Here is a 27514-nt window from a genome sequence, read left to right on the forward strand (position 1 = left end):
GTAATATTGTGTTTAGGGCATATTTCCCTTATTTTTAAGGTTTGTGGATAACTCGTTCGTAGCCTAGCGATGAAACTATCATAAAACCACTTGATAACTTACAAGCTACACTCTGCACTTGTAAAGTTACAAACAATAACAAAAGGATTAAGAGCTACCTCAATTACAAGTCGTCACAACCAAGTGAACAACAAGAATAAAATATAAGAACTTGTAATAATAATAAATAATAAGCCCCCTAAAATCCTACCTTACGTCCGGGTCGAACACCAGATCCACGTGGGGGGCGGACACGCGTACTATTGAAACTTACGCGGCCAACAAGGCAAAGGAACCCATTTAATATGGAGCTACGATCAAAGAAAATATTACGTAAAGGGCCGCTGCCCGGGGGCGAGCGCCGGGGCGCACCTGGAGCCGATGCTGGGTGTAACAGCATGCGATCCATCGGCGGTGGGGGAATGAGCAGGCGGGTTCCCCCCGAACAATTGACTACAGCCGAAACCAATAGTATATTATTCAACGACCCAGTACTCTCAAACCCGTCATCACCAATATCATCCACACATAGCCTCTTCCAATCACCCAGCTCATCACCTCATTCATTTCAAAATTCATCCATTTCCCGTTCATCAACCGCAACCCCTGACACCGTTTATACCTTGCAGAGTAGGGACTCGTGCAGTCCTGATAACTCTGCCGGTATATCGGATCCCAAATTGGCCACAAAGAGTTCATCTAAAAATACTAGTAGAACAAAGTGGTCACAAGAAGAACTAAAAGAATTAATGTTCTGCTATTTTATAGCTAAAGGTGAGGGATATGGATACATCAAAAGGTGTTTTGAACTTTTCAAAGAAAGAAATCCTTCTAATACCAAAATACATAAACTGTCCGCAAATACACTAGCTAACCAAGCGCGTAGTACCATATCACGAAAAGTAATACCACCAGAGATTCTAGATAATATAAAGTTGCGGGCTGAACAACACCTACGCCCATCAGATACAAGTACATCTACCAGACAGGCCTTAGCATCTGCAACATTCACACAGCCAACATCAACACCGAATTCGTTCATTAATCCTGCATTAAGTCAAAGGATGAGATGGACTCCTGAACATAATGAAGCAATAATAAGGGCATACTATAGAATCACAAATTTAGAAACTAACCTCACAACATACAGACAAGCGTTGCATAAGGATTTTATAACCACATTCCCACACCTAGCTCATATAACTGAACAACGAGTTGCAGATCAAAGGAGACTTATTATAGCAAACAAATATATAAGTGAAGATAGATTAAGACTAATCAAAGAAGAAGTTGCCAACCAACTACCACCGACATTTATAAATGATACTGAACCACATATTGAAAATAATACACAAACGGATATTGACTCTTTAATGAATATAGACCTGGAACAATTAGTAACAACAGAAAATTCTCCCATTGAAACACCTGATACTACTGAAAGAAACACAGAGATAGACAGAACATTTAAACAAGCTTTAAATTATTACCAACATATTGAACCGACAAATAGAGATTATATTCCAAAACAGAGATCATCTAAAAAGCTTGCTACAATAGTTGAGTATTTAAACACATACACATTACCAAATCATACTGATATAGTCACAGATTTTATCTCTCTACAGACGATTATATACTGTGCTGCATGGACAGCTGCTAAATTAAATGGAGCTAAGCTAGAAATCCCACCCAAGACAGACAAACAATGCTACAGAGGAAAGAAAAAGAAACCTAAATGGCAAATAAGGTTAGAACGCAGAGTAGAAGATTTAAGAACTAAAATAGGCAGGTTGTCACACTATATCAATGGAAGTAGAAGCACCAACTTAAATAGGCACGTAGACAGTATAATGAAGCAGTATAAAATTCATAGCACCCACGAAGAACCAAACACACAACTCTCACATTTTCTAGATACACTTAAACAAAAACTTTCAGTTTCATGCAATAGATTAAAACGATACAAAACATGTACATCCCGTAAGACCCAAAACAAACAATTTACAAGTAATGAAAAACAATTTTATCGTACTCTTAGAGAATCCACAAGTAGTAACCAACATGCTCCACATCCACAAGACACCCTAAATGCGATAGTAGCGCCAAGAACAGAGGAGTTACATAGATTTTGGTCCAGCATCTGGGAGAGTTCTGTCGAACATAATTATGAAGCAGAGTGGATAAAAAATGAGGAGATTAACCAACGAAACACAGAACCGATGCAATTTGAACATGTACCTGTAGAAACTTTTATATCTGTAATTGATAAATTGCATAACTGGAAAGCCCCTGGCTCTGATAACATCCATAACTACTGGTATAAAAAACTAACACACGTTCATCCATACCTCCACAACCATATAAATAACTTTATCGAAAACCCACATACATTACCCGATTATATTACTGTCGGCACCACTTATATGTTACCCAAAGACCCAAATGATCGCTCCAATCCTGCAAAATATAGACCTATAACCTGTTTACAAACAATATATAAAATTATAACATCATGTCTGACACAATTAATCTATTCTCATGTAACTACAAACAACATACTAACAGAACAACAAAAAGGATGTCGTAAGTTCAGCCAGGGATGCAAAGAACAGCTCACGATAGACTCCATTATTCTAAGGCAGGTACAACAGAAAAAACACAATTTATTTAGTATGTATGTAGATTATAAAAAGGCTTATGACTCAGTTCCTCATTCTTGGCTGCTTAAAATCTTAGAGATATACAAAATTCATCCACAAATAATATTATTCTTGCAAAATACAATGACTAATTGGGCGACAAAGCTTAGACTGACAACACCCACAGACACAATTGAGACAGAGTCTATTATGATTAAGCGTGGCATTTTTCAGGGTGATGCGCTGAGCCCGTTATGGTTCTGTCTTGCTTTAAATCCGTTATCAAATATACTAAACTCATTAAGTACAGGATACTCTTTAAAATTTCAAAACGATGAACCCAGCATACAGACTGACAAATCCGAATATAAATTAAATCACCTCTTATACATGGACGATATTAAATTGTACGCCTCAACTCAAGAAGAACTCCACGAATTAGCTAATGAAACAGAAATCTTCTCCCGAGATATATGCATGGAATTTGGAATCGACAAGTGCAAAATTAATTCGGTCAAAGCTGGACTGATCCATGAGTACAACTATCAGATGCAGAGTGGTGAGCTGATCGAGTCAATAGAAGAAGGCAGAGCCTACAAATATCTTGGGTATAATCAATCTAAGCAAATCCACCACAAAGAGATAAAAAGCACACTTATACAAAGTTTCAAACATAGATTAAATTCCATTCTAAAATCCCACTTGTACGCAAAAAATACTACCAAAGCTATTAATACCTATGCGATCCCCATCCTAACCTACTCGTTCGGAATCATAAATTGGACAAAGGCGGAAATCAAGAGTTTACAACGTACAATAAGTACTACCATGACACGGAACCGTAAACACCATCCAAGATCTTGTATTCAAAGACTAACGCTACCACGAAGCGAAGGGGGTAGGGGACTCATAGATATCAGTAACTTACACAGCAAGCAAATAACCCGTCTCCGAAATTACTTCCATTACAAAGCGCAGACATCCCCTTTACATAATGCAATAGCCCAAAATGACATTAAACTCACTCCACTAAATCTACATGACAAAGTTTCACAGAAGAACGAAGCACAAACCGACAAACAGACTAAACATAGTGAATGGGCCCGGAAGACATTGCACGGAAGACACCACCACGACCTGAACCAACCTACCGTCGACAAACTTGCGTCGAACGAATGGCTCAGGCGTGGTGCGTTGTTTCCAGAGACGGAAGGCTTCATGCTTGCAATACAGGATCAGGTTATAGAAACCAGAAACTATCAAAAGCACATAATGAAAGTTCACAATTTGCCCACCGACACATGTAGACGATGCACTAGCGCTTCTGAGACCATACAACACATCACTGGTGCGTGTAAGTCAATAGTGCAGACAGATTATAAACATAGGCATGATCAGGTAGCCAATATAATCCACCAAAAGCTTGCAATAAAGTATAATTTGACAAAAAACCCACCTACGCCTTACTATAAATATAGCCCGGAAATTATTCTTGAATCAACCACTCATAAACTATATTTTGACAGAGCGATACTTACGGACAAAACCATTCATTATAACCGACCAGATATCACCCTTATTAACAAAGAAAAACGAACAGCACTACTAATAGACATTGCCATACCCAATACACATAATTTACAGTCTACAATATCCGAAAAACTGAACAAATACACGGATCTAAAATACGAAATAGCACGGATGTGGAACCTTCATACAGTTACAATAGTTCCCATAGTCATTTCTACTACTGGCGTAATACCCAAACAGTTACTTCACAATATCCAACTCCTTGACCTACCCCGACAAATCTATAGTGTTCTACAAAAAGCCACAATATTAAATACATGCCGAATAGTCCGAAAATTTTTACAGACAGACCGACCTGCAACTTAACCCAATTTATTAAATGAGTGATCACTTGGTTTAGGCCCGTGATCACTTAAAGGTACCGGCCTTAAAGAGCCGAGATGGAAACAATCCAGATATATACAAAATAAATAATAATAATAATAAACTATATTAGACAACCTATTAGCATAGAATAAGGAATAATTCTACGTATAGAACGGCAACTCTCCGCTCCCCACCAGCGGCTGAGCTAAGCTTACTTCACCCCCTTCGAAGATATTTTAGACTTGAATCGTTTGGTGTCCGACGTCGCACACACAGATGCGCGTGTACGATAATGTCAATGTGTAGTGTCTGTGTAAAACGAAGTTGTTTATATGAAGTATCCGGCGTGTGCTATCAGTTCACATACATACATACAAATGATCAATTCACATGTTATTTTTATCCGTGTTTGTTTAGAACCATAAAAGCTGTATCGGAATCGATCACAGTTTCGTAGAAGAGAAATGACTTTATTGTATACATGTGAATAGTCTATATTGTATACATTAATAGAACATGATGTATATGAAGCATCGAGGAAGCGACAAACTGGTTTTAGAGGGAATCTCGTATACGAGGTACGCCGCATTGATTGGCATTTATGCCTACTCGGTACGACAGTGCACTGTGTGTGTTTTTGAGTTCATTTCTTTCAATGTTTTCTGTATTTTTATATTATTATTTTTATTTTATTTTTTATTTTTCTGTTTTAATGCGACGAATGGGTGCCGAGACAAACCTCTGTGGTTTAACGGCATCATTCAAACCATGTATTTAGATTAAGGATATAAAAAAAAAAAAAAAAAGTCATTACATTTATTACAAGGAAACGAAAATAAATAAAAAAAATAAAAATTATGATAAAGAATATTTTTGTTTCCATCACACTCATTGATTAAAATTATGAAAAGGATATTTTTGTTTGCTCATTGATTTACCACTACCGTATATACAGCGCTTGCTACACAAATGCGGCGAATGCGCTTGTTTAGCTATACATTCGTACACAGCGGTATATACATTCAACAAAATCGTGTCATTTAACAAAGTACGCATCTTCTTATTACGTATATATACGGTCACGGTTAAAAATATTGAGCAGCTGTAAAAATATTGCCGTCCTTCTCTTAGCACAAGAGAAAGAAAGGGACAGAGCTAGTTTTACAACTCTTAAAGTAAATTTATAAAATGTGTCCGCTTGCATTGGCACATATATCCGTAGTTTTTGTCACTTTGTCATTACAAATTCATAACACAACAATATCCCAAATTGAGGTAGTGAGAGGTATATCCTTAATGTGAACTAAGTACGGTCACGAGCATTAATATGTATACACTTAGTACCTTGTCACATTAACTTTTTTAACAAATTAAACCGTAAGTCTCATTAAACGTCAAAATGATAGTGCGACAGGGTTCTAAAGTGGGTACTGCTCATGTCTGTATATTAGCGCGTGGTACTCTACTCGTATTGACCGGGAGTACCTGTTTTAGTGTATTTTAAACTAAAATAATAATTTTGGTGGGTTTTACTGCGAAAATTAAAATGTTTATACTATGACAACATGCACAATGACATTACTTATTAGAAATATGATGTTCCATCCTTTTTTCGCTTTGAGCGCTTGTAATAATTAGAGGAACTCGGTGGCGCAGCGGTAAACGCGCTCGATCTGCGATTGTTGAAGTTAAGCAACTTTCGCAAAGGCCGGTCATAGGATGGGTGACCACAAAAAAAAATGTTTTCATCTCTAGCTCCTCCGTGCTTCGGAAGGCACGTTAAGCCGTTGGTCCCGGCTGCATTAGCAGTCGTTAATAACCATCAACCCGCGTGATGGTTTAAGGCCCGATCTCCCTATCCATCCATAGGGAAGGCCCGTGCCCCAGCAGTGGGGACGTTAATGGGCTGGTGATGATGATAATGTTGAATACTTTTAGGCCAGAAAATCTTAATGTTTTCTGCGTGTTTTTGAAATATCAAATCTAATATTATTTTTTTCGCTCCCGTTCTAGCACAGAGGCGTTGGAAAGTAATAATTAATGTAAAGCTAAAGGGTAGAAGAATAGACTTAGCTAATGAAAACATACGTTACTAATGGACTCTAATGGCCCCCCGGGCGAAAGATAACCCTACCCACACATTACCTATTTCAGTCCTGGTTGCAGAAGTGTGCATCATTGCATGAAATATAATAGATATTTCTTTAGGGTTCCGAACCTCAAAGGAAAACGGAACCCTTATAGGATCACTTTGTCGTCTGTCCGTCTGTCAAGACCCTTTTTCTCGAGAACGCGTGAGGATATTAAGTTTACATTAACATCTAATAGTTATTATGTCTGTGGTCCCTTGAAGGTGTAAAAAATGAGCTTCTAAATCAAAGAGTCGGATATTTTTACCCAACTGCGGCGAAACAAAATGCAGGGTTATGTTTGACCGCTATGTATGTATGTACGTCTGTTCCCTCCTAACTTAGAAACCACCTGTCAGAATTTAACAAATGAGGTGTCACTAAAACCTTGATGGTTCGCTGGTTTTTGAAAGGGGAGTCTGGTGCTTTATTTTTATTGTTCTTCTTCTATCGTGTGGGTTGTGAGGTGGATTACCAATTCCATCAACCCTGGTGTCGTTGGTGTATTTTTATTGTTGAAAACATGTTACAAAGATACTACATGTGTTATTTCATCATAAAAATCATAAACAGCTTATATACGTCCCACTGCTGAGTAGGCCTTCCCTCAGTCAACGGAGAAGGTATATAGCATACTCCACACTGCTCCACTGCGGGTTGCTGCAGGTGATTTTACGGCTAATAGCCGGGACCAACGGTTTTACGTGCCCTTCCCAGCACGGAATCATACTACCTATAATCCGTTAACTATCGTGTCTGAATACCCTTACGAGGTTAAGTACCCAATTACTATTCCCGTGGAGTAGGTACTTTTCATCTTGCGACAGATATACCTCTGATTAACCCGATTGGAAATATAGTCGTAGGCTTATGTACGATAAGGTTCAAAAGTCCAATCAGTTTCTTGCAAAGTAATAAATTAACTGGTTGCAGTTAAGACCTTCTGGTTACATGTCGTTTCTGTAATAGACAAAAACACCTACGAAAATATAAATTTTACAATTATGACAAGTAATGGTTCATAATTTCACCACTGTTTACAAATAATTCGTCGGGGTCAGTGTCTGCACTTTTGCTTTTTGATAGTAAGTACGTATGTTTGTTTATTAACGAATATATCTCCTTGTTCCAGATGTAGGCTACGAGTATGTGGTGGACCAACAACCGATTGGCAAGTTGTTGTTCCGTCAGTTCTGTGAGCGCACGCGGCCTGAGTACCACAAGTACAACAGCTTCCTCGATGCGGTCAGTATCGTCATCATCGCCGTAAGTCCCCTTCATTGCCGGCATAACATAACACGACAACATAACATAACAACAACACAACATAACACAACCACATTACATAACATAAAGCGCTAAGATGGCATTCTAGCAAGCTATTGTCTCGTTAGTTCAGCGAGTGAACGCAAGTGAACATCGTCGTAAGTCCCCTTCATTGCCGGCATAACATAACACAACAACATTACATAACATAAAGTGCTAATATGACAGCCTAGCAAACTGTTGTTCCGTCAGTTCTGTGAACGCACGCGGCCTGAGTAACACAAGTACAACAGCTTCCTCGATGTGGCCAGTATCCTCATCATCGCCGTAAGACCCCTTCATTGCCGGCATAACATAACACGAAAACATACCATAACACGACAACATTACATAACTTAAAGCGCTAAGATGGCATCCTAGCAAGCTGTTGCTCCGTTACTTCAGCGAGTGAATGCGGCCCGAATACCGCACATGTAGTAATCATCGCCGTAAGTCCCGTTCATTGGTGGCATAACATAACACGACAACATAACATGACAACAACACAACATAACACAAAGCGCTAAGATGGCATCCTAGCAATCTGTTGTTCCGTTAGTTCAGCGAGTGAACGCGACCCGAGTACCACACACGTAAGTTCCTTTCATTGCCGGCATAACATAACACAACAACATAACATAAAGCGCATCCTAGAAAGCTGTTACTGTTCCGTCAGTTCAGCGAGCAAACGCGGCTCATGTACCACAAATATAGTTGTCACCGCCGTAAGTCCCCTTCATTGCCGGCATATCATAACAGAAAAACATTGCATGACACAAAAACATAACATAACATAAATAGAACTCAGAATCATGGTCTGGATCATCTCCCGCAATATTCGTTAGGATGTCACTAACACCCTGTATGTAATATATAACAACATAACACAGCATAAAGCGCTAAGAATGCAGCCTAGCAAGCTGTTGTTGCACCAGTTATGTCGGAATACCGTAAGTCGGGAGGAGTGTGTTTAATTATGACAACAACCGCGTAAACTTCAAACAATGTATAGGTCGTTCTTCTTTTTTATCGACAATAAAAAGACATTTTCTCAATATATCGGATTTAACATCTTTAAAATTATAACGACAATTGATATTCTAAAACATAATATAAAGATGTGTCTGTAGAGGGCTATATAGTGTTTCTCTTTATCTTGGTAACATACTTTTCTATGCAGGGGCATTTCAAATAATATTGTGATTTACCACTCTGTCACAGAATTTTGTGAAAAACAATCAAGCTACGTTAATCTAGTGATTCGACCGATCTTGTGTTCGAGGAACCGATTAGTATTTTGCTAGTATTTTGAGTATATAATAAGACAACTATATTTTTGGACAATGGAAAGATTAAAATACAATTCTAAATCATAACTTATTAGAACGATGGACAGATCATTGTCGATAAAAAAGAAGAACGACCCCTATACGCAACGCTATTGTTCCCTTGGTTGCAGGCTGACAGATACGAGGTGGAGGTTGATGAGAACCGCGTAGCACTCGCAGCTGAAGTGTTCGGGCGGTTTCTGAAGACTGACGACCACACGTCCGTGACCGACGTCGTAACTGACCGTGTCATCGAAGACACTAGCTCCTTGTTAGAAGGTATTTATCTAGAAAGTTCCTGTTCGCGCTCTAGCGTGGTGCGTATGGCAGCAGGACTGAAAGGTAGAGAATAGACTAGTGCGAAAGAGATAGACCACACAGACAGACAATGGATTATTCTAAGAGCTGTCCCACGCATTATGCTTTAACCACACCCTGGAGACTCTGTAAAAAAAAATAATTCTTAAAATTGCCGCCTGATGCGTAAGTGTGAGCTAGACACTGTTTAACTTTCGATTCGACTACTGGTTAAAATAAGACAAAAGCCCGAAGTTTTAGGAATCGCGTGTATTGTTCATCATTAGAAAAAGGTATATATATTACAGTATTGCCATAGTTAAATAATAATTTAAAACTAAAATATTGGGCTTGCCAATAACACAGTCCGCGCGCTCTCTCCCTTACTCCCTAGCAGTTTTCGTCCATAAGTAAGACCCAGAGGGGGTGAAGTCGGCGCCTGGTATGAATTGATGCGGGGGACAGTTACGGTTCTATACTATTTATTCTTTATTCTGTGCTATAACTGAAAAGGTGAGGAAAAATATGCGGTTGGTGGATTCTTGTCGTCATTTATAAAACATTACCAAATGAATAACTTAAGTTTATATGTGATAGTTCCTGGAGCATTGTGGTGGAGTATACCCCCTCCGGTTGATTGAGGGGAAGCCTGTGCCCAGCAGTGGGACGTATATAGGCTGTTTATGTTATGTTTGTATGTGAAAATTCCGAATAAATCAATTTGAAGGTTAAATAACCTTTTTTCTTTCACAGTCGGCTCCAAAGACATATTTGCAGAATGCGTGAAATGCGTGAAGAGCTTCCTGGCGGGGACTCCGTTCGCGGAGTTCGAGAGGTCGATGTACTTCCACCGGTACCTGCAGTGGAAGTGGCTGGAAGCGCAGCCGGTGACGCAGCACACCTTCCGGATGTACCGGGTGCTGGGGAAGGGCGGCTTCGGGGAAGTCTGTGCCTGCCAGGTAACTTATCTCTTCTTCTTCTTCTATCGTGTGGGTTGTGGGGTAAATTACCAACCTTATCAACCCTCGTGGCTGACTGTAGTGGTTTAGCGATTTACGAGAAACGCATTTTCCGAGGTATGTGACCTAACCTGTACTGGGCTGGTTTTCCCTTAGCGGGTTGGAAGGCCAGACAGGCAATCGGTTCTGTAAAAACCGGACCTGTCAAATCTTCAGGTTAGGAAAGCGGACCCTGTGATAAACGGAATAATGCTAGGGGGATTATGAGTGGGCCGATAGCGATAAGCGTTGAATGAGAGGAATCGACGACCATGTCGACCATGTCTCTGTGGTCTAGTGGTTAGAGCGTTAGGCTCACGATCTGGAGGTCCGGGTTCGATTCCCGATGGGGACATTGTCGAAACCACTTTGTGAGACCGTCCTTTGTTTGGAAGGACTTTTCAGGCTTGAAACACCTGATTGTCCGAAAAAGTAAGATGATTCCGTGCTTCGGAGGGCACGTTAAGCCGTTGGTCCCGGCTATTAGCCGTAAAAAAACACCTCCACCAATGGAGCAGTGTGGTGGAGTACGCTCCATACCCCCTCCGGTTGATTGAGGGGAGGCCTCTGTGCCCAGCAGTGGGACGTAAGAAATATCGATTCTACAACAGTTCCAAAGCACTTCTTTCCAAAGGAAGATAGTTGTCTTACCTGAAATAACCTCAAAGTGTGTCCATTCCCCCGCAGGTCCGAGCAACGGGCAAGATGTACGCGTGCAAGAAACTAGAGAAGAAGCGAATAAAGAAGCGCAAGGGGGAAGCAATGGTGCTGATAGAGAAGCAGATCCTGCAGCGGATCAACTCCCGGTTCGTAGTGAGCCTCGCGTACGCGTACGAGACCAAAGACGCGCTATGCTTGGTGCTGACAATTATGAATGGTGAGTCACAATATACACCTACTACTACTACTACTACTGCTGCTGCTACTACTACTGCTGCTACTACTACTGCTGCTACTACTACTACTGCTACTACTACTACTACTGCTGCTGCTACTACTACTGCTGCTACTACTACTGCTGCTACTACTACTGCTACTACTACTGCTGCTACTACTACTGCTGCTACTACTACTGCTGCTACTACTACTACTGCTGCTACTACTACTGCTGCTACTACTACTGCTGCTGCTACTACTACTACTGCTGCTACTACTACTGCTACTTGACAACTGAGATACCTTCAAGGCCGAGTTTCCACTGACGCGGAGATAGACGGAGAAGAGCGGAGATTGATTTGACTAATCACAGCGTTCGAGAGAGCGTAAAACGAAGACGCTCTGTCGCTCTCTCCCTCACGGTGATTGGTCGATTCCTGCACACCTCCGCTCCTCTCCGCACAGCTCCGCGTCAATGGAAACGCAGCCTTATATCATCACATAACCACATAACTGTCAAAGGATCATCCATGTCATCCATCGTTAGATGACCTAATTACCCACACCTCACCAAGGTTGTTAGACCCACAGAATAGAGAACCCACAGATTTCTGATTGTTTGTTTGTTTGTTTCAGGTGGGGACCTCAAGTTCCATATATACAACATGTGTGGCGCCGACACAGGGCTGGGGTTGGAGCGCGCGCGGTTCTACGCAGCACAAGTCGCTTGCGGGCTCGAGCATCTGCACAAAATGGGCATCGTGTATAGGTAGGTCATCACTAATTTAAGAGCCACGCTCTTGTCGGTGTAGCATTCTCCATGTAAATTTTTAGGGAAAAATAGGGCAGTGGTTTCCCTCTTGCCCTTTGCCTTGTATATGCAGGTAGGTTATTATCAGGGATATGAGACTCCCAATCCAAGAGAGTCTCACATCCCTATGAGTTTTAATTATGAATGATAATAACCGCGTAAACCTCAAACAATGTATAACAAATACTTTATTGCACTGTCTCACATACAATTACAGAAAAAAAAAACAAAACAAAAGAGAAATACATAGAGTACAATAGTCGGCCTTATTGCTAAGCAGCAATCTAAAAATAAATAACTTACGTCTTTGTAGAATCTGAGGTCGATAATTTCCCAAAATGTCCTTTTACCAAAACGTCCTTTTATTAAAATGTCCTTTACCAAAATGTCCCTTTACTAAAACGTCCGTTTACCAAAATGTGCTTTTACCAAAATACGTAACACTGAATTGCAAAAATGATCCAAGAATATCGTATTAGGTCTCAAAATGAAAGGGCTTATCTCTCTCTCTGACTTTCTGTCTCTTTCTTATATAAATCCTTAAAATGTTGCAGAGACTGCAAGCCAGAGAACATCCTCCTGGACGACGCTGGCCACGTGAGGATCTCGGACCTGGGGCTCGCCGTGGACGTGCCCGAGGGCGGCAGCGTGCGCGGCCGCGTCGGCACCGTGGGCTATATGGCGCCTGAGGTGAGCCGACACTTGGTACAGATATAGAAAGAGCGGAGTTGTTCGAGTTGTTCCAGCAAAGGGTCCTATTACACTCCCCATGATGATGATGATGATGTCCTCTCAGACGTATCCGTCGACGGCGATACCCTCAGCCACTGACAACGACGCCTGGGCCCTTGTTTTTTTTTGACGTGTCTTATTGTAGATGATGCCGCAGATGGCATTGACTACTTGGCCGGACAAATGGGGAGCGTTGAAGGCTCTCACCCGGTACAAGTTGGGCGCGAACCTTGGCTCAGGGCGTCGTCTGAGAGGAAAAATATTTGAGAGAATGAATCGACTCTAGTAGGTCGGTATCGGGGCCCTGAATCCCACTTGAGTTATAAGTGTAGTGGTAGCATAGAATAAGAAACAATACTGCGCATAGAACGGCAACTCTCCGCTCCCCCACCAGCATCTGAGCTAGGTTTGCCCCCCCCTCGAACATAGTTTAGACTTGAATCATATGGTGTCAAACGTCACACACACAGATGCGCGTGTACGATAATGTCAATGTGTAGTGTCTATGTAAAACGAGGTTGCAGGTATAGATGTGTACTCCATGTCCGTTATAATATACAATAAATTACCTAAATTCATAACTGAAATAGACTAAAATACATCTGTTCAAAATGTCGTTAAAAATACTTAATTGAAAAAGCATTCAATCAATCAATAATACTTTATTGCACAACGACATATACAAAGGACATAACCATACGAATAAAAAAATAGGCACAATAAGCGGCCTTATTGCTAAACAGCAATTTCTTATTTTTAGCATTCTATACGCCGCATGAGTTTTTTAACGAATCTTTTAGATACCGATTATTGTAAATGTACGTATTATTTATTTTATTTTTTAACTTAATCTCTATTATTTTTATTCTTGGTTTTCAATCAATCAATAATACTTTATTGCACAACAACATATATAAAGGACATTAACATACAAATAAAACATAAGCACAATAGGCACAATAGGTTTTCTGTTTTCATTATGTGTATAATTTTAAATTGTTGTTGTAGTGTTCCTGTTTGTACTTTCCTCTACTTTTAAGAGTTTAAAAACATCAGGAATGCAATAAATATCTTATCTTAATAAATTGTTTCCAGGTGATAGACAATGAGCGGTACACGTTCAGTCCGGACTGGTTCTCCTTCGGCTGCCTGGTGTACGAGATGATAGAGGGCCGGGCGCCCTTTCGAGCGCGCAAGGAGAAGGTCAAGCGGGAGGAGGTCGACAGGAGGGTCAAGGTGAGTGACGTCACTATTGAGTGAACCCGACCTCCGTGGCCCAGTGGTTGAGCGTTACACTCACGATCCGAACGCCCCAGGGTTCGAATCCCGGCGTGGGCACATCACAAAAATCACTTTGCGATCCCTAGTTTAGTTAGGGGACGAAAAGTCCGAAAGTAAGATTATCCGTGCTTCGGAACGCACGTTTAGCCGATGGTCCCGGTTACGATTTACTGATGTAAGTACGTAGTCGTTACACGAGTCATGTAAGTGGCACTTGGCGGCTCAATAGTGACCCTGACACCAGGGTTGATGTGGTTGGTAATCCACCTCACAACCCACACGATAGAAGAAAGAGAGAAGAGTGAACCTGGGGTGACCCTAAAAAGATACCATGATGACTTCTATTCCAGATGTTGATCAGGCGTCTAAAGTATAAAACTGCATTTAATTTGAATATGTCCATCACGCAACGAGAATATGCTACTTTGACAACCTATTCAAATGAGATACGTTTTACGAAACTTCAAAACGAATGTTTTCTTTGAAGTTTGTATGGAAATATTGTACTGTGACGTCATCAACGAAAGCGGCCAAACGTCGTCGTACGTCGTACAGTCTCTTACTTAATCTATAAATAAAATTTTAAAATGATTCGAATAGTAAAATTAGATTTTTTTGATTGATTTTATTTATCTTTGGCCCAGTCAAATACCCTATTGTATCTTTCGGCGGGTCTTCAAATTCATACCGTTAATAAAATAAGCGTTAATATGCCACTATGGCCTTTATTTCTGTGGTATAAAGGTATAAATCGTCGTGCGCCTTTTGTCACTTATTTACATCACGGTATATCAACTTATTTACAAAACGGCGTAAGTGGGTAAGCAAGCAAAGCACAGACGAATATCGACAGCTTCCATGTTTATATCACAATTTTTGACCCCTCTGACAGCTGTTGGAATGTTTTTTTCAAATAAAATTTGTCCCCCCCCCCCAGCACGAGCAGGAGAAGTACTCGTCGAAGTTCAGCGAGTGGTCGCGCGCGCTGTGCGCGGCGCTGCTGCAGAAGGCGGCGGGCGCGCGGCTGGGCTGCGCGGCGGGGCGGCGCGGGGCGCAGCTGGTCAAGGCGCACCGGTTCTTCTCGCAGCTCAACTGGGCGCGGCTGGAGGCCGGCATGGTGGACGCGCCCTTCGTGCCCGACGTCAGTGCACTGCTTGCTTTTTAACTGTACAGGGTGTCAGTGACACCGTAACGAATACCGAGGGAGACGATTCTGAGTTGATATCAAGTGGAATTTTCCGACGCAAAATTTGTTTTCATTTCTATACTTTTGCGATGGAGAATTCCACTTTCACTTGATATTGACTCAGAAGATTGTCCGAAAGTAAGATGATCAGTGTCAGCGCGTGGAACATTCGCACCCGGCTACTATTTACTTAAGTAAGTAGCCTTTGGCGGCTCAATAGTAACCCTGACACCAGGGTTGATGAGGTGACTCGACCTCACAACACAGCCCACACGATAGAAGAAGAAGACACATTAAATTATTTTTCCGTTACAGCCCCACGCGGTGTACGCGAAAGACGTGCTCGACATAGAGCAGTTCTCGACAGTCAAGGGGGTGAACCTGGACGCGGCGGACGACACGTTCTACGGCAAGTTCAACACGGGCAGCGTGTCCATCCCGTGGCAGACGGAGATGATCGAGACCGGCTGCTTCACCGAGCTCAACGTCTTCGCCAGAGGTATACGAAACAAATTCTCATACAGTTACGGTCATGGTCCGTCCGTCCGAACCCTCTCGCACTAACATATTTGATATTTCATGTGACAAATATGTGTTTATGGGTCAATTTGTCGAAAAAGTTAATGTGACATAGTATCAAAATGTATACATATTAGTACTCGTGGTAGTCATATTTGATATTTAATGTGACAAATATGTGTTTGATGGGTCAATTTGTCAAAAAAGTAAATGTGACATAGTATCAAAATGTATACATATTTAAAGCACATAATAACGGGTTCTTACCGCGTTTTAATGGGGATATGAGACTCCCGATATTTCGACACTGTTGCAAGTGCCATGATCACGGAATGACTGATGAGAAGAAAACGCGGTAAGAACCCGTTATTATGTGCTTTAATTATGATAATAACCGCGTAAACTTAAAACAATGTATACATATTAGAACTCGTGGCAGTCATATTTGATATTTAATGGGACAAATATGTGTTTGATGGGTCAATTTGTTAAAAAAGTTAATGTGACATGGTATCAAAATGTATACATATTAGTACTCGTGGCAGTCATATTTGATATTTAATGTGACAAATATGTGTTTGATGGGTCAATTTGTCAAAAAAGTTAATGTGACATAGTATCAAAATGTATACATATTTAAAGCACATAATAACGGGTTCTTACCGCGTTTTATTTATTTATTTATTTATTTATGGATCACTTATCATGTCATTTAATGGGGATACGAGACTCCCGATATTTCGACACTGTTGCAAGTGCCATGATCACGGGATGACTGATGAGAAGAAAACGCGGTAAGAACCCGTTATTATGTGCTTTAATTATGATAATAACCGCGTAAACTTAAAACAATGTATACATATTAGTACTCGTAGCAGTCGTATTTGATATTTAATGTGACAAATATGTGTTTATGGGTTAATTTGTCAAAAAAGTTAATGTGACATGGTATCAAAATGTATACATATTAGTACTCGTGGCCGTAGATGGTATGTGTGGTATAAGCTGTGGTGTGTGGTGGTTGCAGGCGAGGACGGGCGCGAGGCGGCCACGGCGGACCTGCAGCTGGAGCCCGCCGCCGCGCCGCCGCCCGACGACCACGGCTGCTTCATATTCGCGCGGCGGGTGAGACCACTACACCTACTTACTTGCTATTGTTAATCCACCCCATTATTGTTAGCATTTTATTCAATGCAATTCAATTCAAACAAGTTATTTATTCAATGCAATTCAATTCAAACAAGTTATTTATTCAGTGCAATTCAATTCAAACAAGTATTTTAATCAATGCAATTCTATTCAAACAAGTTATTTATTCAATGCAATTCAATTCAAACAAGCATTTTATTCAATGCAATTAAATTCAAAACAATCTGATGTAAGTTAGTAGTCGTTACATGAGCCATGTCAGGGGTCTTTGGCGAATGAGACGTTTGTTTTGTAAAAAATGACGATTCAAAGTGTAACTATGTTACAATACAATACAAATACACTTTATTTCACCAAAATAAAAATAAATAATTACAAAAAAAGACTCTTAACTAAGTACATGGCAAATGGCGGCCTTATCGTTTAAAGCGATTTCTTCCAGACAACCATATGGTGAGGACAAATTTAAAAATTGAAAGATTGCGGGTACAAACCATAACCCTACCTATCTACTGAATTAAGATATATTTGTTATAAGTAATTGATTTGACTAGTTGGCTACTAGCCTATTAAAGTCGTAACTCCGACAGTCCTTTTAAAATCAAAACTACATTGTTTTACTATTGTGTCTGGAAACCTCGGGTATACGAGGTTAAAGGCGCACGCAACATTAGCAGAGTAAGCCAACGTCCCCGTGCCCCCAGGTGCTGTGCCCCCAGAAGAAGGTGCCCCCGCGCCTGCGCGCCGTGCCGGTGCCCGAGCACCTGCTGCAGCCCACGTCGCCGCCCCCCGCCCCCGCCGCCGCCGCCCCAGCCGCCCCCGCGCCCCTCTACAGCTGACCGCAGATCACGTGAAATCACATACATTGCTAAGCACTGGAAGGGTAGACATGGCTATATACAGACCATGTTTTGATCAAGGTATTGCAATATTGCTTTGTTAGATAATTGCAATAATGTGCTCCCCCCCCCCCCCCTCCTGGTCCTTACGTTTTTTGAATGTTGAGATAAGGTTAAAAATAGTCATATATTTGTATTGCAATGGTTTAGAAGATTGATTTTCTTCGTCTTACTTATTAATTTTAAATTGATACCTCCGCGCGTTTCCGAGAAAAAGGTCTTGACGGACGGACGGACAACAAATTGATCCTATAAGGGTTCCGTTTTCCTTTTGAAGTTCAGAGGATACAATACGAGAACTATATAGACCATGTTTGTCCCCTAAATCCAGTGCGTCGAGCACGCCTCTGAGAACGCGAGTCCTAAGACATTTGATAAATCAGTTATATAGTTTGGCTTGTACAGACGAATTATCCTTTGGAATTCAAACTTCACTTGTAAACATAATGTAAAGTTTTAACGTTGACCAAGCGCATTTGGATGTTACAGGATACTATTTTACAAGTCCTACAAGTGGGTTTAATTGCTAGATAAGTAGATAATAATTAGCTAGAAGGAAAGAGAGGAAGGGGAAGACCAAGAAGAGCTTACATGGAACAGATTAAAGAAATGGTTAATGTCGTGTCTTATAGGGAAGTCAAGGAATTGGCCTTTGATAGACTGGAATGGATAATGCTACACCGACATGAGCGTGGCTCTTAAATTGATGATGATGAAGTAGTTAATGTACAACGGCCTTTGTGGTCCAGTGGTTGAGCGTTGGACTCGAAGCACGGAATCATCTTTTTCGGACAATCAGATCATTCAAGCCTAAAAGTCCTTGTACGATCTCTTGCTATGACCGCACATACTACTAATTTGATAGTTCTTGATAAATGATAAATCGATGTTGATTTGAAGACCTTATTTATTCCATTTTAAACTTGATACATGAGTGCACGATTCGATGGTTACACGTGAACTAACTGATATTGCTGACACCTTAAACATGTGCGGTGTAATTGGACCGTACAGTCCTTACCAAACAAAGAACAGTCTCATAAAGTGATTTGGACATTGTCCCCATCGGGAATCGAACCCGGACCTCCAGATCGTGAGCATAACGCTCTAACCATTAGACCACTGAGGCTGTTAGGCCCAACTACTTTATGTGAAGAAAAATACTTCTTAAAATTACTGCTCTCTTTCGCGCACTGAGCGTAAGTTAGGGAAAGCAATATTTTTCTTTAAAAATCTATCTTAGAATCTTGTTTTTGGACTTGTAATTGTGTTAGCGCAATGGAAAAATCACGATTATTTCCTTGACTTGTAAAATAGTAAATTGTAGTTATCCATAAAGGTGTAAAAATTATAAGAATGATTACATCCTACGGTCGAAGTTACTATGCGAAACGGCTTAAAATGTTAACAATTACATCAGCGTTTATATCTATACTCGACAACTTATGAACCTTCTTCTTTTTGAAGTCGGTTAAAATGTAAAATCAAGTATTTTTCTAATGTTATTTTTTCAGTATTATTTATGTCATGTTGGCAACTGTGATAAAAAGATCTTTTTATATCAATGTTGCCAACTTAAGAGGAATGACGGCGATGTAACTCCATTCGATAACATTTCAAATTGTTTCTTTTATATGTACGCTTGAGAATCAATTACAATTGAAGTCTTACATTTATCAAACAAAACTAAAATTTATATTACATTTATACTACTTCCCCGAAAAATAGGTGTGGGTTTAAAAATCCTATGCCATAAAGTATAAACTGAAGAATATTCTTTTAACTTGTAGCTACTCTTACTTCAATCAATCACTTTCTTTTATCACGTCATAATCCTTCTCTCTTATTGGTCGAAATACGAAACTACGTCAGTTGTCGAGTATATCGCTTTGTTCCTATATTAGGTTTGACGGAGATTAGTATAGAAATGAATGTAACGAATTTTGGTAGTGTGTGGCGGAGAGTCATGACTATACGTCGTATTAGCCTCTTATATTCGAAAACATGCCTGAAAAATTTAATAACAATTAAGGGGAAGCAAGCAAGCTATACCCATCTCGCTCGCACTTATGCGGTATAAATATAAACGCGATATGGTGCTCCCTTTCTAGTGTAATAGTTATATGACGTTTTTTAACAAGTACTCTACCTTTTTATGTATTTTGACAAATGAAAATGGAAGCGGGATCGAGTTATGTCGATTCGTATCGGTCTATTTACTCTAAAAAGGGGTTTACCACTTAGAAAATAAGTACTTTAGCTTTTTTAAAGTAAATAGGACTTAACCAGGTAAGCATGTACTTGTTACAAACTGTTATTAATGCGTGGGATTGCGAGCATCAATAGAATGGCGATTAGATAAAAAAAAATTCAAACTACCCTACGAAACATGAACAAATCTAGCTTAGTAAGAGAAACAGTTTTTATATTAATGTTGACATTTTTTCTCCATTTTTCGACTGATGTATTTTCTCTTTTTCTATGTGTATTTTTAGTACAGTTACCATTATTGTGCGTCGATGATCAAATAGGAAATTAGCCAACCAGAGCGCTTTATTGCATTCGAATTTTGAATCAACCAATTTAAATTTCGAATTAACACTTTTTTAAATCAGGTCGGTTGACACTTTTAAAATTTCGAACTTATTAATATTGAAAGAATATTTTACAGCCAAAATCAATTTTCTATTTTATTCTCGACGCAAACCAAAGTTATACCTTGCGTCGAAAATTTTCATATAGTATTATAAAGTTGACGTGTTTAAGTATTTGGTATGACTTTTGTTACTGTCTGTACGTCTAGCTCAAAAGCACTTATCCTGAGTATTATACGAACAAACTTATATTTTACTTTGTTTATAATAATTATTTATATCTTTTTTTCCTATAAAGTGTAATCGAATTGTAATTTTGAGGATTAGTACGATATTATTTAATTTTAAAGGATAATGTTTGTATATTTTTTTTTTGTTTAGGAATTTATTTTCTGATGGTTGACATACTGGTTGAAAAAACATCTTTATAAAAACTTAGTCTGAGCATTTTATTACAATGGCAACACTCAAACTCAATACACTCATCTCATTCTATGATAGGGGTAGTTGCCAGATTTTTCAATTGTTTTTTTTCTATATGTTTTTTTTAACTAATTATACATTCGATAAATAAAAGACACATACATACATAGCTTCACGCCTATATCTAAAAGTTGTAGGCAGAGTTGTATTCCTCGCCAGCTATGTTTAATATATACATGAAACGATGCTAATAACAAGTTGCCGTCAATAGAGTACTGTAGTACTAAATGCATTTTTCAATTTCAAGTCTATTGCAGACGGCGATACGGCTCACCACCTATCATGTTGGTCTAACAGAAAGCTCGGTGAGGCGTGGGTACTTAGTTCATCTTGCGATGGATGTACGATAAGGTGCAAAAGTCCAATCAGTTTCTTGAAATGTAATAAATTAACTGGTTGCATTTAAGACCTCCTGGTTACATGTCGTTTCTGTAATAGACCAAAAACCTATAAAAACATATTTTTTCATAATTATGACAACTAATGGTTCATCAAGATATGTCTGCCCGTAGAAAATTATGGATCTACCTACTCCTCTCCAATCTCATCAGTCATCCCGTGATCATGGCACTTGCAACAGTGTCGAAATATCGGGAGTCTCATATCCCCATTTAAACGCGGTAAGAACCCGTTATTATGTGCTTTAATTATAATGGTTCATAATTTCACCACTGTTTACAAATAATTCGCTGGGCTCAGTGACTGCACTTTTGTCCTTTGATTGTTTCTCTGACTACCCCAATTGGGATAGTTGTGAACATGTGCCACGTTGTAAATGAAATTCAAATATGAAATATTAATATAACGATGGTATTTTTGGAGAATTTCTTCCAGCGAACCTATAAAACTTACCTGCCAGTATGTAACCATCACATGTAGACAATGCCAACTGTATTTTATAATTAATTGGGTTTGTATCCGAATTGTTTTTAGTCGTAGCGTGTAGGCAACCAATGCAATTTTACATTTGTTTATACTGATGTGTACAAAACAAGTTAATTGAAGTTAAATGATTTAGGTTGGTATTAATAAACTAATCTCAGCTGAGACTGCTCAAATCCCTGTTTTTATATGAGGACTGTCACATTGACATGATCTTGAGGGCAGTCTCGAAGCTTCTATGGAAATTTCTATGGAATTTGTATGAAACAGCACATTGTGACGTCATAGAAAAACCTGATAAAATGTCCGACTTTTATTTCGTGTGTCGTGATTAAAATTCATAAATAAGTTAAATAGAAGAAATAAAATGTCTTTCGTTAGTTTTAGATCTGTCTTTATTTAGTAATCAGAATTTCGTAATTTATGTTGAACTTACTACATGACCGAATTGATGCTCAACTAACAACAAGCCGCGTGGCACGTAGCGCTTCAGCTGGCAACGTCGCGCGCTTTTGTGCAACGTTGTCGTACATGGTTTTACGTGGTTTCCCACTCATCATCAGCCGTACGACGCCCACTGCTGGGCATAGGCCTCCCACAAGGACCTCCACGACGATCGGTCCTGCGCTGTCCGCATCCAGCGGCTTCCCGCGACCTTCACCAGATCGTCGGTCCACCTTGTAGCGGGCCTACGTGAGTGTCAATTTAGAGCGTAGGTTTTCCACTATAACGCGACTATATAGAAACCTCTACGTATCAGTATAAACAAAACGTGACTCTTTACGTTGTCAACGTAGATTATACGAAATTAAACTAATTATGTTAATGTTAATGCATTTTTTGTACGATACAGTCGAAATCATAAACCGTTGATAACTCAAGCAATAATGAATGAAACGAAATAGGAAATCTATGGAAGTATGTATTATATTTAATTTGTTTATGGTGTAAGTGTATTCTTTGTATCTATGACGGGATTGGACGGACTTAGATTATAGCGGCGTCAATGTTTGAATGATAAAATATTGGCAAACCACCCATCACGTTGGTCTAACAGAAAGCTCTGTCAAGCGTGGGTACAGTCATGAGCAATAATGTTCCCACTTTAGGACTTTATCGCACTAACATATTTGACATATAGTGCTACTTACAGTTCAATTTGTCAAAAAAGTTAATGTGACATGGTACCAAAGTGTATACATATTAATGCTCGTGACCGTACTTAGTTCACATTAATGATATACCTCTCACTACCTCAATTTGGGATATTGTCGTGATCTTATGTTGTGTTATGAATTTGTAATGACAAAGTGATAAAAAAACTACGGATATATGTGCCAATGCAAGCGGACACATTTTATAAATTTACTTTAAGAGTTGTAAAACTAGTTCTATCTCTTTCTTCCTCTTGTGCTAAGAGAAGGACGGCATTATGTTTACAGCTGTCAAACGAATAAAAAACTAGTCCGCCAAAATAGGCAACACCACATGAACTGTCAAAAGTTGCGAGTTTAGTCCGCTAGGTGTGGTTTTATGCGTGATTATGGCGCCACCAATGCTTTGTATTGTCCTTAAGTTATATTTTCTTACTGATAAATAATTTTCATAACTGTCATTCAAACATGGGCGTCAATTAATATTTTTTATTTGTATAGTTAAAAATGTAAATGTTAATGCTGTCCAAATATGTAGTTTGATAAGTGTACAAACTTTGTATGGAAATATGAATATGTGTAAGTTGCTTTGAAAACTCGTACAATTTTGAACGTTAGCACGAACAATTGGCCATCATCATGCTTGGGAGATTACTGGCGTCCCGTTTTCACGGAGTCTGCTGATATTATAACTGCTAATCTGACTTACGAACCTGAAGGAAAACCCAGCCTCTAAAAACACATTTCTTGTTTTTTTTATGGATCCTTCCCATTATAAAGTTTGTATAATTATTACAAACGGACTGCGTATAAATATGTAGACATTGCACAAATGTCCGCCACGTGTACATTGCCACTAAATCATCTGTATTATTACTAGTTATAAGTATTATGCATTTCGATGTGTCCTCTAACTTTACTGTACTTTTTAAATATTTCTATAAAAGCCTAAACATATTGTATTTGTTTTAAACTGCTCGGCAATCCACACCTATTTCTATTTAAAAAAATAATTTAGTAGGATTTGTGAGGTTTAAGTGGCAACACTACTAATGTCGCCTTCTAATTGGTTCAATAGATAGTGATGTTGCCATTTAATGTGAAATTTACCAGACGGAACAGATTTTATAAATCTAAATAGTAAAACAAGAATTTTTATTCTTCTGTACTGAAGTTTTTGGAATTGATAGGTTATCTGTTTCTAAAAAATAGGCTCGATACAGGTTTTTTAGGAAACTGTTATGCCGAGCAGTTTTAGACGATATTCCTAAAGTCGCGGTGTTTTGTATAGACATCAAGGGTATACACGAGGGTGTATGATAACGATTTTAACGTATCTCACCAATCAACAAAAGAAGTCATTAAAATACACAAGTTTAGAAGTAATTAAAATACAATAATTATGAAAAAAACAATTATTGACTATTCACGATTAAAATATGGTGTATAATGTAGTGTGGTGATACTATTGATTGAAAGTGTTTCTTTAAGAATGATCAAGAACACTTACTCACTCACTTCAGTTTTTCTTATTTTTGTCGCAAAAAATCAGACAACGTACATAAAGGCAAGGATTTTTTTTTAAAACAGTTTAGTATTTTTGGAAACTGGTGTATTTTACATGACGCTTTTCGCAAAAGTATTTAAACCGAATCAATGTTTCCATTCATTCACCAATCACGTCGGTCTGTCCATTCCAAATTTGTACCTATTGCCATAGTAAAAAATATATGTAAAATAACAGATTAAACAGAAGAGTGAATGGAAGCAAAGGCTTTTAGCTGTTTCTTACAATGTACTCTGTGTAAAACGCTCTAATGCTCATTAAAATCATATTTTGGGTTGCAAGGTAAAAAATACTAAACAATATTAGTCCAATAATAGTTGTTTTAACATAAATAAATATAATATTTTTATACAACAAATGATATATATTCGCAGATGTTTATATTCAGAACAATTAGAGTTTTTTTACCTTGGGCATTATTTCATAAAAAGTTTCATGTTATGTTGGCAACATTGTTTAGGTTAATCAAAATGATGCTGAAGTAAATGTGATATTTTATGAAATTATATCAAAGCAATCCAAAATATGATTCACAACCCGTCTGATGTTTTTAAAATGGCACTCAGATCCAAACTTTATGTATGATCAGTTTGGCGTCTGGGCGCGTTTCAAAACTATTCGTTTTTTGTTTACATGAAAATTAAGGTCTTGCCAGTTTATGGATTAATAAACTACCATTTTTATATGAATAAAAAATAAAAGCTGTTCGCATTCAATAACGGAATACAGTAAGCATTTAAGTCACCGAATTTTTGTAAGAATTTATATATTATAGTTCATACCTGTATCATACTCATGGGATGCATTTTCGACTAAGTGTATTGAGATATTATGTTGTAAGTACTCGTATTTGTGAAGTGGATTAGGTAACGAGATACCTGAGCTGTGCGGGTGGGGCTAGAAACACGGAAACATTCACTAACTACCCTCAAACGTAAAATTATGAAATATTTTATATCAAATGGTAGAATTTGTAAAGTTTTAGTACGATTGCTGTCATTAAGCACAAACTTAGATAAGTTATTGCCTAAATGTATTATACTATGTCATTTAGGTGCTATATAAGAAAAATACTAAATACACAAGACTAAATCATACTTAGGTCTAAAAAGGCCACAAAGTAGTTCGTCGCAAAAAGCACTATTCTTATTTGACATTTGTCGACATTGCGCACTTACTTCTACATGCGCAAATGTCAAATTGCAATATTGCTTTTTCGCATGAATGAGGAACTTTCCAAGCTACGTTCTGCGTAATATAGATGGCGCTGTCGAGATTTAATGTGATAATCACATTATGTAATAGAATTATGTAGACTTAACGTGTTAATCACATTTATAATAATGTATAGAATTATGTTGTTACTTATATTGCTTCTCTTATTTTGATCAGAATAATAATGGGTGGAAGATTAATAATCGTGCATGGGTGTAAAAGGGTAATCTTTTATACGCAAAAACAAAATACCCAAAAACACAAATTAAAATTTCTTTATTTCAGATAACAATGATTCATGATTTACATAATAAAACATTCAAATAACTCAAAATAATAAATAATACATACATATATAAATAGCCTATATACGTCCCACTGCTGGGCACGCTAATAGCCGGCACCAACGGCTTAACGTGCCCTCCGAAGCACGGAATCAACTTACTTTTTCGGACAATCAGGTGATTCAAGCCTGAGAAGTCCTTACCAAACAAAGGACAGTCTCACAAATTTCGACAATGTCCCCATCGGGAATCGAACCCGGACCTCCAGATCGTGAGCCTAACGCTCTTACCACTAGACCACGGAGGCTGTTCAATAAATAATAAATAAAATAAAATAGATACAATACGTCACGTCAAAAATAAAAGGTTCAATTGTCTGTTATCCATGAAATTAGAAGGTTAAACGCAGGAACATCTCTATAGCGCCATATATTTTGGTTTTAAGGAACGTAGCCAGAAAAATCCCTCATTGCTTCAATGTGGGCTTTTTAGTGCCCATTTCCCCAATATATAGCATGTTTATCTCCTAGAACAGCGTATTCTAAGGGGGCGCGGAAAAATATCAAAAGAATAGGTAACGCAAGCAAAGCGTAAACCGTTGCGATAACAGTTTTCTTTTAAGGTCCGCAAATATGGGGGCTTGAATAAGGGTCGACTGAACACTAAAGCGGAGAAGAGAGGAGCGGAGGTTAGACGTGTGAGAGAGCGAGACACTTGCGGTCTTTCCGCACCACTCCGATATTTTACATTTGTTTGCATTGCGCACTTACTTTTATATGCGCAAATGTCAAACTGCAATATTACTTTCTTAGACGAATTGCGAGGCCATTTTAACTCCCCCTGATCAGCAAACCCGTGACCTTGACGCATCTAGCCCGCTTTAGTGGGGAGTGTTCCGTAGGGTGGAAAAGGCTGTTCTAGAACATAACACTTCCCTCCCCCCCAATCAACCCGCCCCTCCCGCAGCGCGTGCGACGCGTTGTACGTAGCCTCTTAGTAATGTAATCTAGCTTCTTGATACCGTTAGTCGTTATTGCAGTATTTTGATGCAAATATTATTATTTCGTAAGCGTACAAGTAAATAAATTGACTTCGATATAGAATTACGTGTTTTTATTTGGTATCCCCACTAAGTTATCTTAGTCTTCTTTCATTAATGGCTGATTCCTGTACACACCATCTAATTTTATTTTAAGTTGTACATGTCATTTTCTTTTCCGCTGAAAAAGAAAGGGACGGGTAATCGAC

General features: G+C 38.9%; 1 protein-coding gene across 1 annotated transcript in view; it reads left to right on the plus strand.

The window, feature by feature from the left end:
• Positions 1-18027, plus strand: part of LOC126376972 (G protein-coupled receptor kinase 2) — an 85862-nt gene extending 67835 nt beyond the window's left edge. Inside the window, exons 3-13 of the mRNA XM_050024527.1 lie at positions 7839-7972; positions 9471-9618; positions 10390-10595; positions 11322-11511; positions 12147-12279; positions 12876-13011; positions 14149-14289; positions 15272-15475; positions 15836-16019; positions 17067-17164; positions 17893-18027. Coding sequence (XP_049880484.1) covers positions 7839-7972; positions 9471-9618; positions 10390-10595; positions 11322-11511; positions 12147-12279; positions 12876-13011; positions 14149-14289; positions 15272-15475; positions 15836-16019; positions 17067-17164; positions 17893-18027 — 1709 coding nt within the window. The remainder of the gene's footprint in view (positions 1-7838; positions 7973-9470; positions 9619-10389; positions 10596-11321; positions 11512-12146; positions 12280-12875; positions 13012-14148; positions 14290-15271; positions 15476-15835; positions 16020-17066; positions 17165-17892) is intronic.
• Positions 18028-27514: the final 9487 nt, after the last annotated feature.

Source organism: Pectinophora gossypiella, chromosome 22 (assembly GCF_024362695.1).
Source record: "Pectinophora gossypiella chromosome 22, ilPecGoss1.1, whole genome shotgun sequence".
In the NCBI taxonomy this organism is placed as follows: domain Eukaryota; kingdom Metazoa; phylum Arthropoda; class Insecta; order Lepidoptera; family Gelechiidae; genus Pectinophora; species Pectinophora gossypiella.